Genomic DNA, 26935 nt, shown 5'->3' on the forward strand with positions numbered 1-26935 from the left:
GAATGGAATGGAATATTCCGTGGGGAACCGTGAATATCTGCCCACATGCACTAACCCTAAATTTTATTTTGTAAGAGCATCACATTCGATTATTCACCGTTTTTATGATAATATAATGCCAACATGAATGAGAGAGAAGGGAAGGGTCTCAGTTGTAAGAGTTTGATTTTTTGCAGAAAGTGAGGCCCACAGCACATAAATTCTAGCCGCAAAGCCTCACGTAGTCGCGTGTCAGGCACAAATGCACCCAGCGGGTACGTCACATTTAGGGCCGATTTTTTTATTTGCATGGCCATGTGCTGTTAAATAAGTGAGGCCCTATCAAATTAAACTATAAATAAACAGCGAATTGAAGAAAAATTACAAAGAGAAAAATGCAAAAAATCTAATTTTAGGCCAATATACTCACAAATACACATGCTAACTATTAGGCCAGAGCTTGACTAGGGCTCCCAAAATTTTGGAACCCTGTGCTGTTGCCCATCTTGCATGCCCTAAAATCCGGCCCTGGTCACAGGCATTGACATATTGTTTTTTTTAAACAGCTTTAATGTTTTTTTTCCTCTTCACACTCATTTTTTTTCTAATCACACCTACAAAAACTTCTTAAAAATCACAAAAAAAAAAAAAAAAAAAAAAAAAACTCTACTATTAAGGAGGATTAAATTTATTTTTTTTTCCAATTAACTTCGATGATTATGAATCGCACCAGCCAAGAACATAAGTAGATAACAAAAGAAAAAAAATTGTTATACTATTATTGTGTATATATATATATATATATATATATATATATATGTTAAAATACATAGATGAGACTGTACGTACGTACGGGTCGTCAATATAATCATCGATATGATAATACATATATAGATCAGATTTCGTCGTCATCTTGCTATGACTAGATGGAAGCACTCTAAAATATAATGAAGCTATCCTAGATGAGATATATATGAAGATGCACATGCATGCATGCATGCATGATTATGTATATTAATTAGTGATTAACTAACAAGTGGAAAGGTGGTTTTCGGAGACAGAGCGAGGGAATCCCTCCAACAAGCAGAAGACCGGGGGGATAGTGAGAGTATAGATCCCTCCATAAGCGTTCCAGCAGAAAGGATCCAACACCAAATCTCCACGCGCCGGAAGAAGCTCTATGTCGGACAACGTTATATTTGTGCAGGGCACGGAGTCGCTGCACGCGAAATGCATGGGAGGGCTTCGAATGTCGTAGGTCCCCTTGATGCCGCTGTACTGTACGCCCGATATGGAGACCGCCGAGGTTGTGTTTTCGCAGGTGGAGGAGAGACAGTAGAACTGGTCGATTATTATGGGGTTCCTCACGTTGTCCATGTGGATGTTGTCGAATGTCACTCCTAATACTGCTCCCCAACCGCCTTGCCACGTCTTGATTCTAACTCCGTTGTCCGACTGCCTTATCACCGAGTCCCGCACTGTAATATTGGATACGCAAGCTCGCGACTTGTGGTTCCCTAAACTCCCTATGCTGTAAATATATAATATTATATTATATTCGATCATATATAAAATTTACAACTCATAATCACATGAGTAGTACTACACATACTCCCATTTTATACTCCATTTCTTACTCCCAGCTTATGCGTCATATTCTGATTCATCTAGAAAAATTGGTGGGCCACAACTTCTATTATTTTCTTTATTATCTATAAATCAAATCATGACACATGACAGGAGTTTTACTCCATAGGAGTACATGTATCATTTTCCTAATCACATACATATATACCTGATTCCATGGCCGCCAGGCCCACATGTGAGATTCCTGATATCTACATTGTAACACCCAGATCCTATTGATACACAGTCATCACCTGCAACAAGATTGAGCTAGTTAACCATTTTATATATAGGTCTATTAGAGTGCGTATGTAGTAATTAATTAATTAATTAGAATAAATTAATGTTGTTATTAATTAATGGTTACCGTTGGAGATGAGAGAATCATAAATTTTAACGTTGTTGGTGTTCTCAACGTGAATGCCATCGGTGTTGGGGCTCAAGGGTGGAGCCGTGATGTGGATGGATTGAATGTGCACGCTTTCGCAATTGTCAAATCTGAAGTTGAATTGGGGACTGTTCTTTATTCTAATTCCTGCCACGCCTATGTTGGAGCTCATGAAGAACCTCACAGCCTGCATGCAATGCGCCCAATTCCATCATAAACAATAACAACAACAACAATAATAATACACACACTTATAATACGATCTCACTTTATTATTTTTATTTTTATTAGTGTAATAGGCACTTTACTACCACTACTTACAATTGGACTGTCGCATGGTCCGGGCAGCGTAGTGCCATTAACTCCCTGCACACCATTGTATATATTATTAAGGCATAATTAATAATACTTGAAGAAATTTGAAATTAAAATGAATGCATGCATATATAGTTTGATATTGCTTAATAATAATTTTTTTTTAAGAAAAAAAACCTTGTGAGGTTTGCAAGGTAGATTCCACCACCCTTCACCTCTTCCGTCAATTGTTCCTCCCCCTTGCACTGACAACTCATTAACCCTGTAGAAAACCAGCCATTGCCGCCGGCTCAGATTCTTTGCCCACGACTCTGGTCCCTCAGGTGGCATTACAGTCCCATCCAGCTTCAAATGCCCCACCGTACCCCACAAAATATATTAATTAGTTGTGTGTGTGTGTATATAAAGCTAAGTAGGAACTAACATATAGTAGGTACCTGAAAGACGAATCCAGTTTGACAAGGACCAGTGAAAATGGTGGAGTGGATGAGGAAGGAATAGGCGGAGGGAACAAGGAGGGTGGCGGACTCAACCTGGCAGGCAGCGTCCCAGGCCTCCTTAAACGCCTGGGTGTCATCTGTCATCCCATCCCCTACTGCACCAAATGCTCTCACATCAAATATACCATCATTATCATCAGAAGGCGAGGGCGAAGGAGAAGGTGAAGGAGGGTACGAAATTTGGGAAATTGGGTGATGAGAATGCTGCTGCTTGTGTTTATAATTCCCGTGGCCGTGGTGGTGGTAGTGATGATGATATCTAGCCTGGCTCTGGCTGCAACACACAAGCAAACCAAATGTGATGCACAAAAACACACCACAACACCATTCTCTCATCTGCCGCGGCATTGCCATTTATATTACTATGCTTGAGCACACAGATCAGGTCTGCGGGAGTGCAGTCTTCACTTCAAAATGAGGAAAGGAAAGCGAATTGAAGGGCAAAAATATATATATAATGGCCGCGCCGGATAGTATGGGCATGCAGGCAGTATGTAAATTTGGTGGGCCGGGGTGGCGGGAGGCGCGGAAACTGATGCGGTAGCTATAATATAATAGAATGAAGGAGGCCATCCCAGGAGATGAGAGGATAGATGAAAGTAAGCAATAAATTAGGCATGCAGTGCAGGTAGGTAGGCAGAATCTTAATTGGAAGTGGTATGCCTCATCAGTGAGCACTATGTGTATATATATATGCCAAGTTGCAATTGATTAAACAAATATTGGGGGAGGAATTTTAATTTGCATTGCATGCAATTAAAGAAGCCGAAAGGCTAATTGGTGTATGTATAATTAAAAAAAAAATGATGTTGAGTGGCAAAAAGATAGATAGATGTGTGATTTATAAATATATAAATGTATATAGGCGAATTGAAAGTGCGTGCATAGCAGGAGCAGGAAGCTAGCGATCATTTAAGTAGGGGACAGATCTGATCTGAGAGCTAGCTTTATAGAGAATGTGGAGGGCGCGCATGGCCTGCAGCTCCGGTGAGAAAATAAAGTTAGTTGGAGGAGAAATCACTAGATCGATAGGTTTAATTAGGTGCGTGCACTGGGCACTACAGAGAGTGAATCAATAAGCTATAAGTTCCAACCCTCCTATCATGTTCACCCCATGCCATTTTTGACTTTCACTTTCTTTATTTCCCTCCCAATTCTAGTTAACTTCAATTCCGATCCTTAGCTTAGCTTTCTCCCTACCTCCATACTATACTCTATCTCTTTTTCAATCACTTCCATTATATTATATACTATTATATTATATTGTTATTAATAACAAATATACACGGTTCACGGTTGGATAATATAATACACCTCCCAGCTCATCCCAGATTCCCAGTGGGTTCCGTGCGCCTAACCCCAAACATAGATGGGTGCTTTCACCCTCCAACAATCAAGCTACCCGGCCTATCTAGATGTTCGCGTAACCATTCTAATATTCTATTATTAATGTCCGTATAAGAAATTGATCACTAATACTTACTAAACTAGCCATTCTAGATTTAATGGAGGTATTCATCTTCATTACTCTACCAAGTTGGCATCATATATATATACTCTTCATTCTTCTACCATAAAAAGACCGAGGAAGAAGAAGGATCGGATGACTCTCGGGACTTGGCAACAATCACCTACTTAGCACTCAAATGCTCCACAGTAAGATTTACTGGAACATTTTACCAGATGTTCTATAGATTATTTCCCAAAACATGCATATATAAGAATTGACACAATTAAAAAAGCACAATTTCTAATTCACACACATATATATATATATATATATATATTGTTCATCTATTCCTCATTACATCTAGAGGTGTCAAACGGACGGGTTAGTGTGAATTTCAGGACAGACCCTACATACCTATTTCTCCCGACCGAGTGGTCCATTTGCTACATTGGGAAGACTAGAACTAGCTTGTTTTATACGACAAATAAGTCTAGACTTTAGTTTTTAGCGTATGGACCAGGCCTACCCGTTAGCCAGTACATTTTTGGTTCAACTAGTAATTAGTCCAACTGGTTGCCATCTCCAGTGGAGATGGCGACCGGCCTTCTCCGGCCGGACGCAACCGGTGCCGGTGATGCGACTGGCACGGGTGGTTGATCTTTTGACTTGTTCGTCAGAATTTGGTCGGATGTTCGCCGGAATTAATTAGAAATCTAGTTGACCTGCAATTACATGTCATAAATAAGTTAAAAGGTTTATTTGCTTCAAAATAACAAGTTTGATGGTCTAATTGAAACTTTTTGAAGTTGAATGATTTAATTGCACAATGTAGTATAGTTTAAGGGTCTATTTGACCCTTATCCCAAAAATAAATGAACCACTGACAAGTCTAACCGTGTTGGTAATTAGATCGTATATCAATGTTGGGTTAAACCCAATAAATTCAACAAAAACTGGGCTTAAGACTAATACATTATATACTGACAATTGTTATACCCTACACCACGGTGCACATAGCAATGTGCACCGTGGGACTAAACGGCGCCGTTCCATTAAGTGATGGGACGGACGCCGTTTAGTCCATCCAATCACCGTTATTATTTTTTTTTAAAATTAAAGTATATAAGCAACGGAGAGTCTTCCTTAACAAGCTTCCGACTCTCTCGCTCGACTCACTGCACTCCCGCTGCACTCCGACCAAGCAAGCAACACTCTCAAGCAAAAGCAAAACACAGACGATTCACACCAGAACTCAAGAACATCAGCACAGATACGCATTGATCAACAACAAATACACATCTTCATCGACTATTCAAGAACACACGGAATTAAAAGGTAAAAATTTAACAAACATTGTTGATCAACGACATTGTGCAAAATAAAAAAACATAATGTTTTATATATATCACATATGCATTTGCATTCGCATTCTAGCATGAACATTTACTGATTCTCAATATTATATCATTTTATCATCCACATTGTTGATTTTCAGTATTAAACCTCATCAAACATCTGTGTTAGGTTATTGATACTAGGGCTTAGATTCTGTGTATTATTATTAAAGACTCTGTGTATTATATCATGTCATTGTCCGCATTTTAGGATGTTACCATTCCGACATTGTTGATTCCAAGTTTCCAACATTCTTGGTGATTGATAACAATGATAATTATATTCTGTGTATTATTGTTATTGAGTTTGTGTATTCGCGTTAATGTCTTTGTGTATTCTTCTTACTGACTCTGTGTGTTCTATCATTTTATCCACATTGTTGAATTTGGGTTATTGAAACTAGGGTTTATATTCTGTGTATTATTGTTAATAACTTTGTGTATTTTAGCATATCATTCTGTGTATACAAGAATGTTACCATCCCACATTGTTGATTCCAATTTTCCAACATTCTTGGTGATTGATAATAACGAGAAGTATATTCTGTGTATTTTTTTTAATGACTTTGTGTATTTGTGTTAATGTGTTTGTGTATTCTTCTTACTGACGCTGTTTATTCTAGCATTTTATCCACATTGTTGTGTTGAGGTTATTCATACTAGGGCTTAGATTCTGTGTATTAGTGTTAAAGACTTTGTGTATTTTAGCATATCATTCTGAGTATACAATAATGTTACCATCCCACATTGTTGATTCCAAAGTTTCCAACATTCTTGGTGATTGATAATAATGAGAAGTATATTCTGTGTATTGTTGTTAATGAGTTTGTGTATTCTTGTTAATGTTTTTGTGTATTCTTCTTACTGACTCTGTTTATTTTAGCATTTTATCCACATTGTTGTGTTGAGGTTATTGATACTAGGGCTTAGATTCTGTGTATTGGTGTTAAAGACTTTGTGTATTGTAGCATGTCATTCTGTGTATTCTGGCATGTTAATTCTGTCTTTTCTATTATGTGACAGCAATGTCAAGCTCTGATAAAAGCGATCAAGTCCTGGCAACTGCCTTAGAAAGAAGAAAGAGAATGGAATACCCTTCTACCACAGGTGAAAAATGCAGCCAAAGAACTCTACAAACAATCAAAGTGACCATGTTTGTAAAGATGTTGAATCATGTAAACTGAAATTGAAACAAGTATCTGATCAGTGTTCTTTATTTCAGAAACTACTCTAACTCTGAAATGAAAAAAAAAAAAACTTTTTGTCACATCTTATATTATAGTGTGCCATATCTATTAAGTTTATTCTGTTGATCACAAAATTTATTCCAAGAATGACTTCAATTATATATTCTGTGTATTATGCGGTAACATTATGTGTATTACATGCTGTCCTTCTGTGTATTCAGTTAATGGTAACCCATACATCTAAGACTAAACCTTAACCCCTAAAACCATAACACATAGTAATATTCTGTGTATTATTGACTTCAACTCTGTGTATTCAACAATATATCTGTAACTTCCACCTCTGTCTTCTAACTCTAAAAACATATTACAGGGTGCACTTCATATTCTGTGTATTCGGCAGTAGTGTTCTGTGTATTACATAGTATCACTCTGTGTATTACAGAGTGCAATGTAAAGAAATAACACCAAATGGTTTCTGTTGTTTTGGTAAATAATTCTGTGTATCTTGCGGAAATAGTCTCTGTATTAGTTGTAATAGTTTTGTGTATAAAAACTACAACTGCACGTCTTGAAAAAACAAAACTAACAAACATTAAGACACACTCTAATTGTCCTCTTGATTTGAATTTGACCTAACATGACAAAAAGTTGAACCTCCAGACTCATCATCCACTTCGAAATCAAAGTAAAAATCCTTTTCACTTGACTGCCTTTGTCTAAATATTTCAATTAATGTGTTTGAGTCGGTTCCATCCAAATTGTTCAACACATCAGTGCACAGCGAGTTATATGCATCCCTGCTTGTAAAACCAACGAGTGGTGACCCCCCTGATTGTGTTTTAAGAAACCGTAAACCATCAGCCACACAAACACCGCTCTTCTTCAGATCCTTTAGGTAGGAAAGATGATTTCTAGACACTGATCTATGTGACCGTAGAAGATAACTCTTGGTCATTGGAACAAACTCATGATTATGAAGCTTCTGGTGCTTTGTCACAGTCCACATCCCATTCCCATCTAAATCAAATTGAACAGATGCACGACAACCTGTCCGTACATCAACTTTTAAATAACTTCCATTTCTTAAAACCCTTTTAAACCCAGACTTTGAACAATTAAACTCCTTCATCTTCAATTGTTTTGTACCAGCACTATATCTTTGCTTACCCCTCCTCACACTAAAACCTAGCCTGAAAGCATAATCATTATAAACCTCATACGCTTCATCAATAGAACTCACTGACACCCCTAACAAGTCCTGATCAGCTGCAAAACCACAGTGTTTAAGTACCCCTACAGTCAATACACAGAATACATGCCTAGAATACACATAGTGTATAACTAGAATACACAGAATATTGGAACCCCAAAATACAAAACACACATCACCTTGTGTTTACATTACAGCTAACATCAATACACAAACTCTCTGACCACAATACACATATTGAATTCAAAGAATACACAGAATATTAACAAAAACACACAAAAACCCACCACAATTACATTCGATAAACAAAACACAATACACCCTCTGTTTTTACATACAACTACAATGAATACACAGAAACATTGCCTGAAATACTCACAGTTCATTAAGAGAATACACATAATACAGAAAACTCATCTTCTACCCTTCCAATCGCATAGTTGTAACATAAAACAATCCTAGAACCAGTATCAAATAATCAAAACACACGAATCAAAGCATGCGAATTCAATGATTTTCATAAACACAAACAAAATCGCAAAATCAAACATAAAAAACCTGGATTACGATCGCCTGAAATAGCCAATCCAACCGGATCATCGCCTGAAATAGCCAATCCAACCGCATCATCGAGTTCTTCAGTCGCAACCACCTCCTTCTGCGAATTGACGCCTTCCATATCCTAATGCTTGATAATCCAAGAGCTACGACTGTATATTTGTTATTCGTGAGTTCACATATCGGAGAAGAAGATCGCGATAACCGCCAAAATACAAACAATTCAAATTCACTGTTTTTTTTTTTATATATTAGGAAGTTAACGGAGGAAACGGACGTGAATCCCAAAATAACGCCCACCTACTGGCTAATGGACAAAACGACGTCGTTTTAATTCTTGGTGCACAATGCTACGTCCACCACGGTGCATGGTATAATTTGCCATATACTGAGACCCATCTCAGATAGATAAGAAGAGTACAATACAATACAATACATATGAGTAATGGGCCAAAAGTCAAAGTCTTTGTAGGCTCACTCCCTTTCCTACAGCTCAACGAGAAAGGGCCCAACTTTAATCATATGAGTGGACCACGTAACCTTGGCTCTGCCTCACACATTCATTAATCTCCACAACTGCCACTGCATGTGTTTTCCTAAATAAGCAGATATTTGTATAATTTTCTAACTTGAACTCTGTCAGATAACATATTTTGTTGCTTAAAAAAAAATATATGGCATAAAATATATGTGGCCAACAACTAAAAATGGTATGGTATATGTCGGATGAAGTTTAGAGGTAGAAATAAAGTTCACAAATGGTTAGTTGTTGAATAGGGCTAGACGATTGTGGGCGAGACGCAAAGAGTAAACGGCCTGCTTGTACTCTCCCCAGGTGAATGGTTTATAGAGTACACGAGTGTGCGGCGGCGACACTAGGGGAGATATCACTGCGTTTAGCCCCGGAGCTCCAAAATACATCATTGACGTTCTCGCCTTTAACGATAACGAACAGCTCCCCACCACCCTATGCCTCACGCTCCTAAACCTCCCATTGGTCAGCGCCTCAAAAGCGTCTCCCACCATCACAAACATGTGTTTCGGGTCAGCAGGAACCGGGACCCACAACCCGTCACGGGTCCTAATCTGGAGCCCGTCCACGTCGTTCGATCTCAAAACGGTCAAGATCTGAGGATCAGTGTGCTCCCCGAAGGAAGAAGATGCATTATGGGGATAGTGATTGACCCTGAAACACGAGTCGCTCTGTGGGTCCCTAAGCATCCTGCTAAAAACCCGTTTGTCTTGCACCCTTAGCCCTTCCGCCGCCACCTCAAGAACCTCGCACGCCACGTTCCTAACCGCGTCTACGTAATCCCTCACCACGCACCTGAAGTTGAGCGAATAATGAGCGGTTGGGGATATGGAACCCGGATTAGCTTCCAGAAGAATATATTCCAGGTCGCCCTTGTCCCCGTTGCAGCCGATTGCGTTGCAGCCGTACCCAAACGGAGTTGCGGGCCCCGCTCGCCGCTTCTCTGCCGCGGGCTTCGAGAAGAAGCTTAGAGCTTCCATTTCCATGCTTGCAACTGTCTTGTCGGAGACACCATGGTTTACCACCTTAAAAATCCCAACCTCTTCGCATGCTTTCACTACTTGGTCGGAAAGCCTTGCCCTGTCCTCACTGGATAAGTCAATGGTTGGAATTCCATGACGACCTCTCGTCTTCTTCTTACTACTAATAACACGAGCCGGACAAGACACAACCATTATTAGAGTATATGAAGTTGTTAATAAGTTTGTTTGTGGACTGTTTTAAGCTAGGTAATACTACTACTGCATGGAAGCTAGTAAGCATATATATATATATGTAGCTCACCTGGTTTCTCTCCATATATGTATAGAATAGATTAATAGTGAGGTTGATGCATCCAGGCGCGCGCACATGCAAGGTAGAAGACGATGGAGGAGTAAACTAAAAGATGAAAATTAATAATGTGCGAGAGTAGTTGAGAGGTTGAGTTTGTTGTGGGCTTACACGAGACCAAGTGGGTAACGGCCAACGACCTTTTGACTTTTTTTTTTTTTTTTTTGTTGGAAAATGGCAAATCACGATTTAATTTCTATAACGGAATAATTAAGGGCCGGAAAAATGTTGGATAAATTAAAGGGAATTGGGTGCCGGATCGGAGGCAAATTAAAGATTGAACAAAGAATATTGTCGGTCGGGTGTCATGTGTTACGTAGTGGTTTTCAAGTCTGTGTGTCGTGGATATCAGTTTCCTCATCACATGCATGCACCTAAATCAATCAACGGTTGATGACTTGCTTGATGGCCGTTATAACAATATTAAAATGCGTTAACGTTCGTTACGTTGTAGCCTGTAGGAGTCAAACTACCTACCTGCTAGCTACCCCTGCATCTGCATACACTATTATGTATGTATGTACGTTCACATTAATCACCTCATGCCCCACTTTAATATTCCATTCCTAGCTAGGGAGGTCCCTCCACGTTCATTCAATCACGGGGACAAGTTATGTTACGGCGTTTAGGGACCGGCCCACTCATGTACCATTATTATTATTATTATTATTATTATTAGTGGTGTCTGTTGAGTATACATAATATATAAACACAAATATGTAATCTAATTATTAACTTAAGTTTAAGTTGAGATGGAGCACATGCTTCAATTTAGTATTTAATATATAAACACAAATGTGCAATCCATCTGGCTCTTATATTACAGAGTAGTTCTCAAAGCATACATGAGAAATGAACTGGACCAAGAAGATTCTGGATAACGAATTTGACCAAAAAGATGTGTGATGAGAATTATATTTAGTATTAAGATCTACCATGGAGTTCCAGTTGCAATATTTGTTTAGGATGAATCGTCTACATTCTTTGCAATCATAAATCTACCATATCAGCGGAGGCAACTGTTGACTCGTTATGTTTCAGTAGGTTGAGAAAGTAACTATGAACAGATACTACATTGTAACAGAGTCAGTAGTACTAAGAAAAAAAGATCATATTTTTATTTCACAATACAGAGAATTGATAATATAATATTAATATTATATACAAAATAATGATAAAACCCATTAAGAAGTATACAATTTTTTTTTCAGTACTAAAACTTATAGTATATAAAATTACATACTATTTATATATCTTAAAATATGATATATATATATATATATATATATATATATATACACACTTATAATAAGAGCCAATAATTTTATATCCTTAACTAGAACTAAAAAGATGTTGGTGTAATAGTCTGCTATAACATATTGTACTTTGTGTTCTTCTTATTGTGCAACCTCCAATTAAATTCCTAATATATCATAATCTTTTATAATTTTACCAAATTTTTCCGTTAAATATAACGGAAGTTTAACATTAAATTCTTTAGGCAAATTGTTTCTTTATTGCAGTTTCTAAACAAATTGGCAATATTCAATAATACAATTATGTATAGATTCCTAACTTAAAATTAAAATATTGAAGTCTTAATAAGATTATATAATACAATTCTGTATAGATTCCTAACTAAACCATTATTCTACCCAAAACAACATATATAATCTCATCTCCTTCTCATTGGTATTCACCCAAAACTAAACCTAACATATTCTGCAACACACCAGCAACTTGATATTCTATAGGTATGATTGTCAAAATATTATCATGCTAATTCTATTATTTGTATTTGTACTCATAATGATTACAATCTTTTTTTTTAATCAATGATGGTATACTCATTAATTAGTATAATTTCAATATCGTTATGTAAATATATCTATTGTATAATCTGTTCATCTATACTTGTATCCTTGTATGTAATGTTGTGGTTCTCATTATATTCCTCTATAATCTACACATTTTAGTTACTCCTAACTCCCTAATCTATGGTTTTTGAATTTATGTTGTGGTTCCCATTATATTATTTCATAACATCCTTTATGAACATATTTTCCATGACACAAGGATATTAGTAATGACAAATGCAATAAAGTTAATTGATATTGACACACGAACTGTGGGCTGGGGTTGTATAGTTCATGTCATTAAGAAAAACGAACCAAAAAACGCTATTGGAACGCCTAAGATAAAGTATATGCTCATCGTACTTGAGGATGAAACAGTAAGCAAATAGTAAAATTTTTCTCCCTTATTCTTATTCTTATTATTATTATTATTATTATTATTATTATTATTATTATTATTATTATTAGCATCATCGTTATTAATATTGTTGTTATTATGAAGATGCTCTCATTCACCACCAACATCATTGTAAATGTTATATCTAAATGCAAGGAACTCGGGTTCAATCAATAGTGTTTGATAATGACATTGGAATGTATTATATCACTTTACAAACCAACAAATGGTACATCATCTCAAATGTCATTGTCAAACCTGTCCGGACGAACTATAAAGTACTTGATCACAAATACAATTAGAATTTTAAATGGTCAGACAGGTGTCCAAACAAGTGACAATGATGACACGCCATTTGCTTCCATTTAAGTGGTTTATTTGTTTCTACTTATTTTAGTTGCAATTTAGGTATTTACAATTTCATTATGTTTTATTAAAATATATAAACATCGAGCTGAGACTATTTTTTTTATTTTTATTAATTTAGTATTTTTTTCTCTCTCATTATTATATAACTACTTTAACCAATTAAGGAACATTAATTTTAAAATACGCATTGGGCATTGATTTAATCGTGCAAGGCGCGTGTATATATGTAATAAATATTAATTTATAACAAATATATAATTAGCATATATATAGATGTATATTAAAAATTATAATATTAAAAAATATCTATATCTAATTATTGTTTATGAAATTAACTTGAATAATATGTTTAAAATATTATCATATGATATATCGAGATATATATATATATATGGGCCTAATAAATAAAATAAGATCAGAAAAATATAACAATAATATAAGTAACATAAACAATCGGCTGAATTTTATAACTAATGTTAGGCCGAATGCAAATACCTGGAATCCATTACGTTTGGCCCAAAAAATGACCCAGTAATAGCCCAACAACCCGAATACAAATTTTTTACCGGAAAAATGAAGCGCCATATATAGAGAGAGAGAGAGAAAGAGAGAGGGAGAGAGAGCGTACTGACTTTTGATCTTTGGTGTTGATAGCTCCATCATTCTTTACCGGAAAAATGAAGCGCCAGAAGCTCGAAGGTCTTGTTCTCTCCTTCTTCCCTTGTTCTTGCTTTTTATTATTCTTGATTAATCCATGTTGATATGGAGTGTTTTATTTACTCCTATTTTCATACTTTGGAACTCTGTGATGGAACATTGATGAATTTTAACTTTTATTAAACAATAACCTTCTTGATCAGAAAGTGTAGAGTTTATTTCAATGCTTCAAACACACACACACATAGGGTTCAGAAATAAGGAAATGTGTAAACTATATGATTTTTTTTTTCTCTTTTATGTGTCATTTTCTTGATGAGAAATTGAGAGCCAAAGGAAATTAGTTGTATGGTTGTTAATACCCTGCCCCTGGTGTCTCTGTAAGAACAACTCTGGTTTTCCCATTTTCTCTCCAATGATAGAGAACCATGAACTTTTGTCCTCTCTCTTTTATTTTATTTTCTTTCTTTCTTTCTTTCTTTTATGCACAGTACTATGAGATGGCATATTGCTTAGATGAATTACTTTTCATTTGATTAAATATCAGAACATTGTTTTTTTGATTTGGGGTATTTTTATTTGATGTAAATATTTGTATTGCCGTTGAAGATGAACTTTGGGTACTTTACAAATAGGATTGTAAACTGTTCGTGTTTTGTCTATGAGGCTGTTCCATGTAGTTTAGGCTGTTTAGCTTTAGATTTATGGCACTAAAAAATAATCTCTGGTCATGTTCCATGTACTTTAGCTTTTGATATTATGGCACTAAAAGAATAATCTCTGGTCAGGATTGGAAGAAACCAGGGAGCTTCCAGACAGCATGTGGGTTGAAATTCTGTCGAGATTGCCTTCTAAAACTTTGGCTTGGGTGAGGTTTGTTTCGAAAAAATTTAACCACATTGTATCTGATCGCAAGTTCATCAAGAGTCAGCTGAAGCCCAGAGAGCAGCTATCGGGTTTCTTTTTTCAAGATGAGCTGTCTATCGTGCCTAAGCGTGAGCGTGCTAATTACATAAGTGTAGATAGGGCCTTCCCAAAAGCTGAGAAAGATGTTCTTAACTTTCTCCCGACCCCCCCGGAGAATGTGGTTATCGTGTCCTCGAGCAATGGCCTTGTCTGCTTCAAAACTCGCTTAGCTAGTTATGAGAACAAGTTTTATGTCTGCAATCCTTTGACCAAGGAATGTATAACTCTGCAGTGGTCTAATAATCGCCCGTTTAGGACCATGCTAACCCGCTGCTTGACAGCGCTGATATTCGAGCCCTTCAAAAGCCAGATAGATGTTTCCACTGATTTTCAGGTTGTCACAATTTTCCAATCACAAGCTTTTGAGGGTGAATTTGAAGGTGTGCGCTTGTCTTTTCACATATATTCATCACGAACAAAAGAATGGACAATATCTAGAGAGACTTGCACTTGCGATAGAGAATTGCTGGATATGGAATTTGCCGTTGTTGAAGGAGTCATTTATTGTCGTACTTACGACCAGTGCATCCTCATGTTCAATCCCGAGACTGAGCAGTCTTTCTTGTTTTCGAAACCTGATCCAAATTCCAGTGATACACCTGAAACGTTATTGGGAGATGCTGCAGGCAAGCTGCAATTTTTGCAATTATATGAGGACAGAGGACTTCAAGTATGGGAGCTCGAGGATTCGTCTTCATCTGACTGGTCAGTAAAGCACTCCATATCTCTGGAGGAGATTGAAAAGGAGAATCCATGCCTGGAAGGAGTTCTCACGACTAACGAAATCACACTTTTGTCGTTCAAGGATATGACGTTGTTGATGATTGTAACAACTGGTGTCTATGCATTCAACATTGAGACCAAGAAGGCCAAACTGCTCTGCCCTTCTTCTGAATTGACGTACAACCGCGGGAGAGATTATTGGTGATTCCATACACAATGAGCTTGGTTCCACTTGGTTAGTTGTAATGGCATTTTGCTTCTTTTAGGTTCACTTCCTAAGACCACACCCTGAGCTTTTGATGTCACTTCACTTGATTACTTGTGGTGGCTTTCTTGCTTCTTTTAGGTTCACTTCATAGCAACCACAAGAAATGATATGTATATATGTGGCTACTACATCAAATACTTCAAACTTTACTGCAAAAGTGCAAAGTATGCTTGCTTAGGCCTACATCAAATACTTCAAACTTTACTGCAAAAGTTCAAAGTATGCTTGCTTAGGCCTACCTTGTTTCTTGGGAATTAGTCTTTTTGCAATATCTCATACAACTGACTCAAGTTTTTGGATAATTAGTTTAACATCTATAGAAATTATAGTCATGTGTCTTTCTATCTTGTTCTAAAGAATTCTAGTTTTGATATTTAGTAGTGACATTAGACTCTTACGCAGTACTAATTTAATGTTGAGCAACTATTTCTCAAACTCTATATGGAAAGATTCTCCTGATAACTACAATATTATTTTATCATATTGTTTCATATATTGATAATGACATTGAATGTATAGTAATATTATTAATAGGGGCGTGAGGCCCAATGAAATCCATTATTCTTGTATAAATACCACCATGGATCACATTGTAAAGGGTACTAAATTTAATACAAGAGCAACTATTCTATCTCATCGCTTTTAGCCTTTTTACTTTGTTATTCCCTTCGTTTTACAGTTGTCTTGACCCTGCCGTCTAGCTACCTCGTGACCGTAAAACCAACAAGAAAAATTATATTTAATATTTCATCCATTTAATCACTCTTTTTGGCTCCATTTCTATACAGCTTCTATTTCTATATATACATACGGTTGGGTAAATCTTCACTTAATTGGGCCAAGCTCGAGGTGTATGGGCTGATTCTCTGTTGTTGGGTTTGTTTAGCATATACCAAATTTGGAATAACAAGGCTTGCATAATTCTCTTTTCAAAAAAAAAAAAAAAAGGCTTGCATAATTCTGATATCAGACTGAATATTGGCCACACGAAGGTGTGTAGTATACTGTAGTAGTTATTAATACACGAGTGAACTCAAGTCAATAAAAATGACCAAAAAGCTAGAAGACGAAAAGCTATGCAGATTCTTGTCAACTATGGCTTTTCTTGCTCTTTTCACAAATCCCCTTCCAATCCTCGCCCTGCCCCTGCGGCTTTGAGATTAAGGAGGCCACCATTAGTATGCAGAGCAAGCAGGCAGCAAACCAGAACAGTTCTGCCATCACTCTCACTGTCTCTCTTCACCTCAGGCTTCTTCTTGGGTCCTCTTCTTGATGGTATACATTCCAGAGTTAACCTCGTCGTCTACCAAAACGGGGCGATTGATGTCGGCCCTCTTCACACCAACATATGGGTAAATTTCACCCTCTTTTACCTTAAGTCTTCACCCAAAGAAGCGTTTGGTTCTAGTACCAATAATGCTTGCTTGATATGTGTAGGTTCCTCCTTTGCTAGGCCTGTTTTACTGCATTGTAGGACTGCTGAATCTTTTCCTAGACCACGCAAATTTCTCTTCCAAGGAATCAGAACCAGAGGGTAATTTACAGAAAACAGCAGCTTCGTTAGTGTAGGCATCTATACTATACGAATTTAGTTTCCTATTGGTCAACAGGTTTTTTTTTTTTAAGTTGAAACGTGTATGTTGCTTTGGGCACAGGGCACTGATCTTGTTCCTTGAAGTGAGCGCTGAGATGTACAAAGCAGGAGTACCGGACAACGTTGAAGCCTATGTATTGTTTGCTGCAGCAGAACTGGTATGGTTATTGTTCGATAGAACTAGGTTGGGGTTTGCACTTGCGTGCCTTGTAGGTCTTGGATGCCCACTTGCAGAGATTCCTGTAATGGAGTAAGAGATCTTGATATTTCTTGATGAATGCACGAACATTAAACGTTTTCGCACACTTGTGGATCTTAGTAACACTACATGTTTTCAGATGGTTTGATCTATGGTATTATCCGAAAGCAAATGTGGAGATTTTTGGCCAGGTAAAATACTCAAATGTCTTTCAATCTGCCAATCTGGGCGGATAGAAGGCCTAACAACCAGATTACTGAGCTTAGCCTGTTGACAATCATCTGCAGGGGCTAGTCACTTGGACAATCACTTGCTATTTCGTATACACGCCTTTCTTGATCAACCTGTCGCGTTGGCTCAAGTCAATCACTGCTGCTGCAATTGTCGAGCAGAAATCTTCTTGAATCAATGTTCCTCTGATTATGTTGTCAAGGAGAACTGAAACAAGAATCCAACCAGAAAAGTGGCATGTAGGCATTGCAAGGCTCATTCTGTTTCATAATATGCTGCTCATGAAAAGTGTGACAAGAAAATGTAATGGAGAAAGAGTTCTTTATAAGAAAATTAAAATTTAAGTTTGTTTCAGAAGCATCCAACTCACCCTTTTAGGTGAATATAATGGATAATGGATAATGGAGGTTATGGATACAATCTTTATACACTATGAAAAATGGTTCTCAATGTTCACTATGTGCAAACTACTTTCAGAATATCAAAGGATCACCTGAAATGCTATATTTGTAAGCACATCCTATTCCTATCCAGTGAACACAACATTGACAATATCTGGGAACCTTTCTTTGATTGCCGCTTTGATACCAGATCCAATAGACTCCGACCCTGTATACTTTACATGGCAATCCCCAGCCTCAATAGAAAGAACATCTACAGTCCCACCATAATTCTTAATGGCTGGCCTCAATACATCAAGATGGGCATTCACTGCCTGCATATGCAAATTTCCACATCAACTATACATATGAAGCCATCTCCTGGTCAAATAACTACTCATCAAAGAATATAAAGCAAGCATACCCACCTCAACAGTGGTCTCAGATGTGCTTTCGAAATTCACTTGTTGAATGTCCTTTATAGCATCTCCAAATTTTTCTTTCAGTACTCTTTCGATTCCCATTTTCATCGTCGTAGTTGAACTAGGACAACTCCCACATGCTCCTGGTTAAGGGTCGGGTGCATATGAACCAAACTAATAAGACTTTGTAGCAGCTAAAGAAAAAGACTAGAAACAAGAATATGACTAATGTAACACACTAACACCCCTATAGTATCTAAAAGCAGGCAATCTACAGATCAGAGGAGGATGCCCCTTCAGTTATTCTAACAACAGGTAAAAAAATCCTGGAGAGGAGTTCCTAAAAATCTTGCTAATTATGTCCAACAGTATTGCATCTCTCTAAAAGTTGTAATGTACACTTAGCAAAGGTTTCATCTCATTCACAGTGTCAACAGTTTTCTGCGTGACCAAATATTCTTGAACTCTTGCTTTCTACAGTGTTATACAGAAAAAAGGAAAATATAGACCTATAAATACAGCAAGCAATAGCTCATGATTGATCATGCACAAAAGAAGAAACTATGGGATTTAAGATTTAAAAATAATAATAATAATAATAATAATAATAATAATAATAATCCACGAAGAAGCGCAACGGCTCCAAATATAGAATCACGAATAAGAGGAATATGGAAGTGAGAAATGATTCAATTTGATAGATTGGCTGACCAAAAAAGAAAATTGAAGAATGAAGAGGAAAGATAGATAAGGCATGAAAGGACCTTGAAGCTGGAGAGAAACGACGCCGTTCTCGACCGACACTACGTCAACATTTCCACCGTCGGCGATGAGGTAAGGGCGAACGTCCTCGAGAACCTTATCGACGTTTTCCGGAGTGAGGTCGAATTGCTCGGATGAGTACAGACCCGGAGATCCGGCAGCCGTGGCTCTAACTTTATAACAAACTTTCAACTTCTGACACCACACGGATTGTGCAGCTTTAGGTAAAAGGATAGAAGATGGCTCTCTGTGAGATACGGTTCGTAATTTCGAGCAGTAGTACTTCGTCCACGAGATTCTGGTCGATCCTGTTGCTACTAAGAACGACATCGCCATGCCTCTGAGCAAGTCGGCTGCTCTAAATTCCCCAAATGATTTTTTTTTTTGCCCCCAAATGATTTTTTTTCTTAAATGTCGGGAATTGTACTTTATTTGAAAAATGAATTTCATAAACCATAACATTTTCTTGAAATTGACTTTTTATACAAATATTTTCCATTCCACCAAACAACCTCAACAGTGCATTTACAGTCGATAAAAATTAAATTCATAACATTTTGATATAAACATTATATTTTACCTATTACCTACTCATTTACAGTTTATGATAAGAGTTGTCGAAATGGGCTAGCTAGATAGGACCTACCAAAGCCTATGACGGTAAAATACATGCCTAAACGAGGTTGGCCTACCCCGCCCCGCAAGCCTTAGCGTGGCCCGCAAAAATTGAAAAGTTTTAAATTCAAATAAAAATTAATAAGTGTAATGGGCTTGAACTCATGACATTCCATTTGGGAGAGTTACTTCATGTTGTTTAACGACAATATCTTTGGCAATACATAATGTGTTAATCTATAAGACAATAACAAATAATTTATACAATGTACTACTTACTAACACATGCTTTTAATATAAATAAATAAATAAACATATATTGATCTAGATAATTATATAAGATGGTGTGTGTGTGAGAATACACATACACACAAATATTAATAATGTATGCATACCAGACAAGCTTAGTGGACCCCAGCCGGTTCGCCAAGATCACCATTTTAGCGAGGCAGGTTATTAAAATTTAAAGCCTAACGGGTTAAATATATTTTGACGGTTCTAGTTTATGATGACTTATAATCATTTCTTTCTAATAAAAAGTTAAGCGGAGCAATACAATATTTTACTATTACTAACATGTTCCTTTATGTATATACACATACACAAATGTATTAATTACATAGTATTCCCTCTGTTCCGTATTCATTGTCTTACTTTGACCTTACACGCATTTTTAAGAAACAATGGAAAGAATACCAATTTTCCTATTTTGCCCCCAATATCCCATGTACTGATTTGACTATTCTTACCCTTTAATACTCAATAAAGTAGGTGGGGCCCAACATAGATATTAAAGAACAAGATCTTGTATGTGAATTTGGGCATTGGGGCAATAAATTTATTGAAAAGTATGAAGTACATGTAAGGACAAAATTGGAAAAATAGAATGAAAGTGGTGTTTATTTTAGGAAAGTGAACAATATTATGGGACAAACTAAAAAGGAAAGTAAAACAGTTAAAATGAGACGGAAGGAGTATATATTATTATTAGTAGGCCTACTAATTTGCAATATGACGTAGTAACGGGCACAAAATTGAACACGAAAATAACATGTCAATGTTTAATTTTAATGTGCCATGAGTCATTAATGGATTGACCTGTTAAGAACTCGTTAGAATCAATGTCTTTACAAGTCAACCTGTTGAATCCATTAAGAACTTGCTTAACACATTAATATTAACATTAGTTATGATTTTTAAATATTATTTTAACATTTTATGAATATTATGATGTGTTATGGATTAAATATCTTTACTATTTTATTAATTTAATTAAAGATTTAATACATGAGTTTTTTAAAAGCTTTATTTTTATTTTTATCTTTTAAAATAATATTAATATTTTTAATGAGTTTTAAACAAACTATGGTTTCACCCAAAACATGTTAATTCAACATATATTGTGTCTATCCATTTAACTCATTTAGAATGGTGTTTGTGTTTATAATTTTAATCCATTAATCTTAAAGAATCACATTTACATTGAACGTTATCGTGGTCGTGTCATTACTGCGTCAAAGGTCAATCTATTAAGGAATAAGGGTCAAATAGGCCACCGAACTACATATGAAACTGCAATTAGGCTATCGAACTAAAAAACAATGCAATTGGGTCCCTGAACTACACAAATTCATGCAAATTAACCCAAAGTGACTTGTTGACTTGATCTTCCGGTTACCAACTTTAAAAATAATATTTTAAAATAATTTTAAATTAATTAATTAATTAAAATTAAAATTTTAAAAAAAACAGGAGCAAGTCAATTGGGTCCTTTTTTTTTAAATTTTAAATTTTAAATTTAATTTTAATTAATTATTTTATTTAAAATTATTTTAAAATATTATTTTTAAAGTTGGTAACCGGAAGATCAAGTCAAACAAGTCAATTTGGGTTAATTTGCATGGATTTGTGTAGTTCAGGAACTCAATTGCATTGTTTTTGAGTTCAATGGCCTAATTGCAGTTTCGTGTGTAGTTCGGTGGTTTATTTGACCCTTATTCCATCTATTAATAAATATATTTACACGAATTACAAAGTTTAATTATTATGTATAATTAAATTACTATAATAATATGGATTAATCATTATTATTACCATATACGCTGTATATATTTTCATGCATTATTATTACATGATATATACATTAAAATTACTATATCTCAAAAAAAAATAAAAAAAATTGAAGGCTAATTACGTATTGCAGTAGGATTAGCGAGGGCGAGGCGACTTGGACTTTAATTTGTATGAACCGCACGCGGCACGCACGTCACAGATTCACAGTGAATCTGCGTGCGTAAAACCCAGAAATTATTTAAGCCCGGAAGAGAGGTGTTAACAGCTTTCGCCGTCGTAGAACGCCAAGGAGCAGGGCGGTGTTGTTGAGGCTGATCATAGAGAATGCTGGTGAGTGGTGGACCCCGTGCTTACTAGAGTTGTCGATATCATCCTCAACCTGAATTCGGGGCTATACGGATTAAGATTCCGCCGCCAAATGCTTTAGAACAGAGTGCGGGCATCTGATTCGTGGAGCAGGTACGAGGAATTCTCTATTATCAGTTCCGTTGAGTTTATGCTTTTTGTTTCCCTTCTGCATTGCATGGTTTATATTCTGCACTTCGTGGGGTTTTCAGTTACAATGTCACGATTTTTTTCTTGTCTTTTTTGGGTTGGGGTGTAGGCGATGGTGGTTGGGGTAGTCCTATTATTCATTTTTGTTGTTATTGTCTATATATATAATTATATACTCTGCATTCTGAAATTTTGATGAAATTAAAAATTCAAGAGATAAGGGATAAACATGAATGAATGAATGAATGAATGCTTACATTACATTATAATGATAGTTTGAAAGTGAATGTGATCTGTTGTTAATTTTATATAAGTTGAAATCATAAACTATTCTATGGATTTGGATTTTTTATGTTTATTTTTCTCAAATTCGAAAGAAAACAGCTGGAATATGTTTACCGTCGGGAAAGCAGTAGAAGTCTCATTTGAAAGATATGATCCCCGGGATGTTTGGTTCCCTGCTACTATTCTCGAAGTTTTTGGAAATGGCTCTTTCTCTGTGGAGTATCAGAAGTCAAATGTTAGGGATAAAGTGACTGTTGGTTCTTTTCAGATTCGACCCTGCCCTCCACATCTTAAAAATAGAAATTTTTGTTTGTTGGAAAGGGTGGATGCATTTTATGATTTTGGCTGGTGGAGTGGGGTGATAACCAAGATGCTTGCTGATAGTAGATATATTGTTTTCTTTAAGCACTTTAATTTAGAGAAGGAGGTTAGCGGCTTGGAATTAAGGCGTCACATGGATTGGAGAAGTGGCAGATGGCATACTTCTCAGGTATTTATACTTTCTTTTGCTATTTTCAGCTTTGTGCAGTGTGCTCCCATCAGTGGAAAGATTGGAAATTTATCAAATTATTTGCTTTTTTAGTCCAAATTGGGCAATTAATTGAGTTTTTCAATGTGTTTGCACACTTCTGTTAATGGGATTCCATCCTATAGTATTGATGTATATGCACTTCCTTGATTCTGCATTAATTGATTTCTATGTTGAGTATTGCTAATACCATTCCATTCCCCTTTGGAATGCTGTAAAATCTTTGTAATGGGTGGGTAAACTGAACTGAACAGCGAATTATGTTTGACTTATAGTGCAAAGTCTTTAACTTTGTTGAATGGAAATCCATTAAAGAGCACTTAATAGAAAAATGCCAACCTCATGATTGGTATTTTGCTTTATTTCTTGTAGTTCCAATCCCCCCACCCCCATATATGCACTTCAAAGTTAGAGTGTTTGCCTTCCATTTCAGGGTATTTTGATCTCTTCAGATTGTGTAGTTGAGGGAGATGACAATTGCAATGCTAAAGTGAACCAAAGAACTGTCCGACTGGACAGCTCAGGCACTAAGGATGAAGTCTCCAAAGAGAAAACATCATGTTCCTTGAATTCTCAGGATGATCAAATCGCACAATCAACTGATTGCAATGAGAATCCTTCGAATGCTATGGTTTCAGCAAAGAACAAACCACACAGTTTAGCTTCTGCAAATGATGGTACACTGTTGCAGTCTCAAGTACTGCAGAAGGAACAAGATGAAATACCCTGTGGTTTTGACAACTTGACTTCTGAGGGGGCTGCTAGTAGAAATGTTTCAATCTCTGAATGTGTAGATCAGTTGTCTGGTAATCCTTTTCTTGGAAAGAGCACTGTAAGTCATATCCAACTCCCTAATCTCAATGTATTTCTTGCTTCTTTTTTTATTGGGATGACAGCAATTGCAGTCCCATGCAAATATATGCCAATGACTGGTCAACAAATGCACATAAAGGCTGTGCTTCATTTCTTTGCATCTTTTAGTATTGGATTTGATATGGTGAAATCCTCCTTTCAACTTCTAGATTACTTGTAGTGCCGGAGGCGTGTCAATTGGTTCTTAGCATTTTTAATTCTTTGATCTTACTTGTTTCTAATTGACTAATTTATTTTTCCACTCTAATTTATTAATCATTACCCTCTCAATTTATCATTTCTTCCAGAGGAGAAAACGCCAGAAAACCAGTGAGCAGGATATCTCTGTGGCAGATGTCCAGATAGTTCAAGGGAAACAAACAAAGTTGCTGGTTGATGGTGCACAGCTTCCTATTCAAGGTATGTAATGTCATACTTTCACTCTCATCTTTTCTTTTTACCCTGATATTTAAGTGCAGAGCAAAAGCTTCATAACAGGTAAGGAAGCAGCAGGAAATGTAGCTGAAAATAATGAAGCTGGCTGTCCAATTGTCATAGGGTTGGAGTGTATTTCTCCCTCGAGGAACTCAAGAATTAAGACATCTCGTCACATGGATGGCAAGGAGTGTTCGGATCCTTTGAGTGGTCAGAAGCAACATGTTAACGATCTAGCTACAGATGTTATAGAGGTGAACAAGTGAAGGACACCCTTTGCATGTGTGATTTTTTATTTTTTTTTGGGAGTTAGCATTATTCCTTTCATATTTATCCTTTAAAAAAAATAATTTACATATGAGAATGTCTGATATGCTTTTAACAACTGAGGGCACACTTTGATAGTTGACTGCAAAAATAGAGATTTAATAAGGGCACCGATGTCACTTGTACCTCTAGTCTACAGCCTCATTAAATTTCTATAAATATCTGAATCTATTCATTGTGGTATGAGATAACCATTTACTCTACCTTCTGGGCTATAGTCTTTCAACTTAACTAGCTACTTTTATTAGTGGTTGACTTTTTCCTGTATCCACTTTGACATTCTCCACCAGCTTGCTTGTTAAAGGTTTTACTTGTTGCCTTTAGTCCATACTTGACAAGGAGCAATTCTTGTGCTTTAATTTCCCATGTATAAGCGCCTGGTTTAATGGATTGGAACCCTCGTATGTTTCATTATTTTTTTAATGCATGCTAGAAACTTCATGGTCATAACTCGTACTATCTCCCTTGTGCCAGCAGAGTGAACAAGTACGTAATTCAGAGAGCGGTCAAAAGAAAAAGAGAGGAAGGCCATGCAAGTCAGCGGCCAACACCATTAAATCCCCTGCTCCTCTCATAGGTATTTTATGAATATTTTGAGCCGAAAATCACATCTAATATGTTGCTAAATCGAAGATTTTATTCTTTTTGTTGTAGATAACCCGCAAAATGTAGATGCTGAGGATGAAACAATCATCAAGGATTGTACTACCAATGAATCATCTCAAACCAAAGGTCAAAGTGGCTTTCCTTGCTGCAAGTTTCTTGCTTTCTTATTTCATTGTCATGCTTTTGAGTTATTGAATTATTTATGTTTTAATGGGGGCACAACTTTGTCATCAAATGCTCCTTTTGGAGGGACAATTTCAGCTAGTAGAAGAGATGCAGTTGTGGGGTTCTATTGTCTATTGCCATACTTGTGTGGAAAGAATTAAAATTTTTGCCCTCTTGCAGATATTCCTGCTGCTTCTGAAGGGAGAAATGATGAATACGTTGAAGCAGAGGAAGCCAGTACTGAGGCACCTAGCAATAGGTGTAGTGATCAACCTCTATTACCATGCTGCCGTACTGTTGATGGATCAAATAAGCAAGCTAGTATGTCCTGTATCTTGTGCTCGCTTCATTTATTGTCTACTATATTTGGTGCATGAGTTCACGTGACTAACTATGTTTCATGACACAATTCAAGCTCCAATTGACAATGGTAGCGGTGCAATCTCGAGTGAGATCCAAAGACTGCCTTTTGTAAAAAGCACACTTCTTTGGTCCACAATTGAATCCATGGATGTTTTCCAGCGAATTCCCCAGAAGCCGCATTTCCAGCCCTTGGAACACGTTAAAGAGAGTTATCGCGAAGGCGTAGCTATAGGGTATATGGTCACATTCTCTAGCTTGGTAGACAGGTGTTGCAAGCTGCAGTTGGATGATCCCAGAAGCAGCATAGAGGAAATGCTGGAGACGCTCGTGGAGTTGGGAGGCCACGGATTTGATGTTCGCCAGATACAAGACCGCCTAAAGGAGATGGTGTCGCTTAAAGAAAAACACAAAAATCTGGAGGTGCAGTCAGCAGAAATGGAGGTTGAGATGGTGAAGCACGAGACGGAGAAAACACAAGTGGATGAAGAGATTGAGACGATTAAGAAGCAAATAGCAGAGCTGGAAGAGAAGGTGAAAATGGCTGTTACAAAGAGAGAGGCTAAGGATGTTGAAATTGCTCGCCTTCAATCTAAAATGGATGACGTTAGAGGAGAAATTACAAGTGCTCGCAGTGGATATGAAGATTTAGCTTCTAAACCTTTGCCGTAGTATGGTAGAGGGTGCGTGTAGTTTTATCAACTTTTGATGTGGATGATAATTGATAAAGCCAACCTGTGTTTGTGAATTGTGATGTGATGAACTGTCCCCCATAGAGACCATAGTGTATACAGTGGTAGTACAGACAGACAGACAGACAGGCGATAAGCCGCGTACAACGTTTGTGCGAAATTATTTGAAATTTTAACAAGAAAGGAATAAAAATTTGAAAGAA

General features: G+C 36.7%; 6 protein-coding genes across 10 annotated transcripts; 3 read left to right on the plus strand and 3 right to left on the minus strand.

Annotated features, from left to right (window-relative positions):
* Positions 1–982: 982 nt before the first annotated feature.
* LOC116017702 (polygalacturonase At1g48100) lies at positions 983–3200 on the minus strand. Its single transcript, XM_031258327.1, has 6 exons — positions 2746–3200; positions 2486–2653; positions 2315–2359; positions 1973–2180; positions 1775–1859; positions 983–1510 (listed from the first exon to the last, which is right to left on the minus strand). Exons 1-6 carry the CDS (start codon positions 3160–3162, stop codon positions 1009–1011), a joined length of 1425 nt encoding a protein of 474 aa, XP_031114187.1. The 5' UTR covers positions 3163–3200; the 3' UTR covers positions 983–1008.
* Positions 3201–9372: 6172 nt separating this feature from the next.
* Positions 9373–10317, minus strand: LOC116016109 (gibberellin 2-beta-dioxygenase 2-like). The gene has a single exon (XM_031256271.1). The coding sequence runs from the start codon at positions 10315–10317 to the stop codon at positions 9373–9375; it is 945 nt and encodes a 314-aa protein (XP_031112131.1).
* A 3368-nt stretch (positions 10318–13685) lies between these two features.
* On the plus strand, positions 13686–15993 carry LOC116017446. The gene is made up of 2 exons (XM_031258032.1): positions 13686–13795; positions 14542–15993. Exons 1-2 carry the CDS (start codon positions 13774–13776, stop codon positions 15645–15647), a joined length of 1128 nt encoding a protein of 375 aa, XP_031113892.1. The 5' UTR covers positions 13686–13773; the 3' UTR covers positions 15648–15993.
* Positions 15994–16680: 687 nt separating this feature from the next.
* Positions 16681–18067, plus strand: LOC116017495 (insulin-induced gene 1 protein). Its single transcript, XM_031258090.1, has 5 exons — positions 16681–17062; positions 17148–17275; positions 17366–17554; positions 17643–17694; positions 17791–18067. The coding sequence occupies exons 1-5, from the start codon at positions 16787–16789 to the stop codon at positions 17905–17907; spliced, it is 762 nt and encodes a 253-aa protein (XP_031113950.1). The 5' UTR covers positions 16681–16786; the 3' UTR covers positions 17908–18067.
* LOC116017496 (nifU-like protein 1, chloroplastic) lies at positions 18042–19686 on the minus strand. The gene is made up of 3 exons (XM_031258091.1): positions 19301–19686; positions 18543–18679; positions 18042–18449 (listed from the first exon to the last, which is right to left on the minus strand). Exons 1-3 carry the CDS (start codon positions 19632–19634, stop codon positions 18261–18263), a joined length of 660 nt encoding a protein of 219 aa, XP_031113951.1. The 5' UTR covers positions 19635–19686; the 3' UTR covers positions 18042–18260.
* A 2582-nt stretch (positions 19687–22268) lies between these two features.
* Positions 22269–26932, plus strand: LOC116015632 (DUF724 domain-containing protein 7-like). Of its 5 annotated transcripts, none has more exons than XM_031255755.1 (9): positions 22269–22445; positions 22859–23256; positions 23729–24127; positions 24456–24567; positions 24646–24836; positions 25387–25486; positions 25564–25641; positions 25861–26001; positions 26096–26932. In XM_031255755.1, the coding sequence occupies exons 2-9, from the start codon at positions 22873–22875 to the stop codon at positions 26710–26712; spliced, it is 2022 nt and encodes a 673-aa protein (XP_031111615.1). In that variant the 5' UTR covers positions 22269–22445; positions 22859–22872; the 3' UTR covers positions 26713–26932. The 5 variants fall into 5 exon arrangements, with proteins under 5 accessions (XP_031111615.1, XP_031111617.1, XP_031111619.1 ...); XM_031255757.1 differs by having other exon boundaries at positions 22866–23256; XM_031255759.1 differs by having other exon boundaries at positions 23173–23256.
* The last annotated feature ends 3 nt before the right edge of the window (positions 26933–26935 follow it).

Source organism: Ipomoea triloba, chromosome 4 (assembly GCF_003576645.1).
Source record: "Ipomoea triloba cultivar NCNSP0323 chromosome 4, ASM357664v1".
In the NCBI taxonomy this organism is placed as follows: domain Eukaryota; kingdom Viridiplantae; phylum Streptophyta; class Magnoliopsida; order Solanales; family Convolvulaceae; genus Ipomoea; species Ipomoea triloba.

Excerpts from the sequence above, each read along its gene's own strand:
- LOC116015632 (XM_031255754.1), top strand. The coding sequence starts at position 22,816 with ATGGATTTGGATTTTTTATGTTTATTTTTCTCAAATTCGAAAGAAAAC. Across the intron at positions 23,257-23,728 it reads GCAGATGGCATACTTCTCAG|GGTATTTTGATCTCTTCAGA; the intron begins GTATTTATACTT and ends CTTCCATTTCAG. Across the intron at positions 24,837-25,386 it reads TAGCTACAGATGTTATAGAG|AGTGAACAAGTACGTAATTC; the intron begins GTGAACAAGTGA and ends TTGTGCCAGCAG.
- LOC116017496 (XM_031258091.1), bottom strand. The coding sequence starts at position 19,634 with ATGGCGATGTCGTTCTTAGTAGCAACAGGATCGACCAGAATCTCGTGG. Across the intron at positions 18,680-19,300 it reads CGTTTCTCTCCAGCTTCAAG|GAGCATGTGGGAGTTGTCCT; the intron begins GTCCTTTCATGC and ends ACCCTTAACCAG. Across the intron at positions 18,450-18,542 it reads CATCTGAGACCACTGTTGAG|GCAGTGAATGCCCATCTTGA; the intron begins GTGGGTATGCTT and ends TTGCATATGCAG.
- LOC116017446 (XM_031258032.1), top strand. The coding sequence starts at position 13,774 with ATGAAGCGCCAGAAGCTCGAAG. Across the intron at positions 13,796-14,541 it reads GAAGCGCCAGAAGCTCGAAG|GATTGGAAGAAACCAGGGAG; the intron begins GTCTTGTTCTCT and ends ATCTCTGGTCAG.
- LOC116016109 (XM_031256271.1), bottom strand. The coding sequence starts at position 10,317 with ATGGTTGTGTCTTGTCCGGCTCGTGTTATTAGTAGTAAGAAGAAGACG.
- LOC116017495 (XM_031258090.1), top strand. The coding sequence starts at position 16,787 with ATGCAGATTCTTGTCAACTATGGCTTTTCTTGCTCTTTTCACAAATCC. Across the intron at positions 17,063-17,147 it reads CTCTTCACACCAACATATGG|GTTCCTCCTTTGCTAGGCCT; the intron begins GTAAATTTCACC and ends TGATATGTGTAG. Across the intron at positions 17,276-17,365 it reads AAAACAGCAGCTTCGTTAGT|GGCACTGATCTTGTTCCTTG; the intron begins GTAGGCATCTAT and ends CTTTGGGCACAG.
- LOC116017702 (XM_031258327.1), bottom strand. The coding sequence starts at position 3,162 with ATGGCAATGCCGCGGCAGATGAGAGAATGGTGTTGTGGTGTGTTTTTG. Across the intron at positions 2,654-2,745 it reads AAACTGGATTCGTCTTTCAG|CTGGATGGGACTGTAATGCC; the intron begins GTACCTACTATA and ends GGGCATTTGAAG. Across the intron at positions 2,181-2,314 it reads GACCATGCGACAGTCCAATT|GCTGTGAGGTTCTTCATGAG; the intron begins GTAAGTAGTGGT and ends CATTGCATGCAG.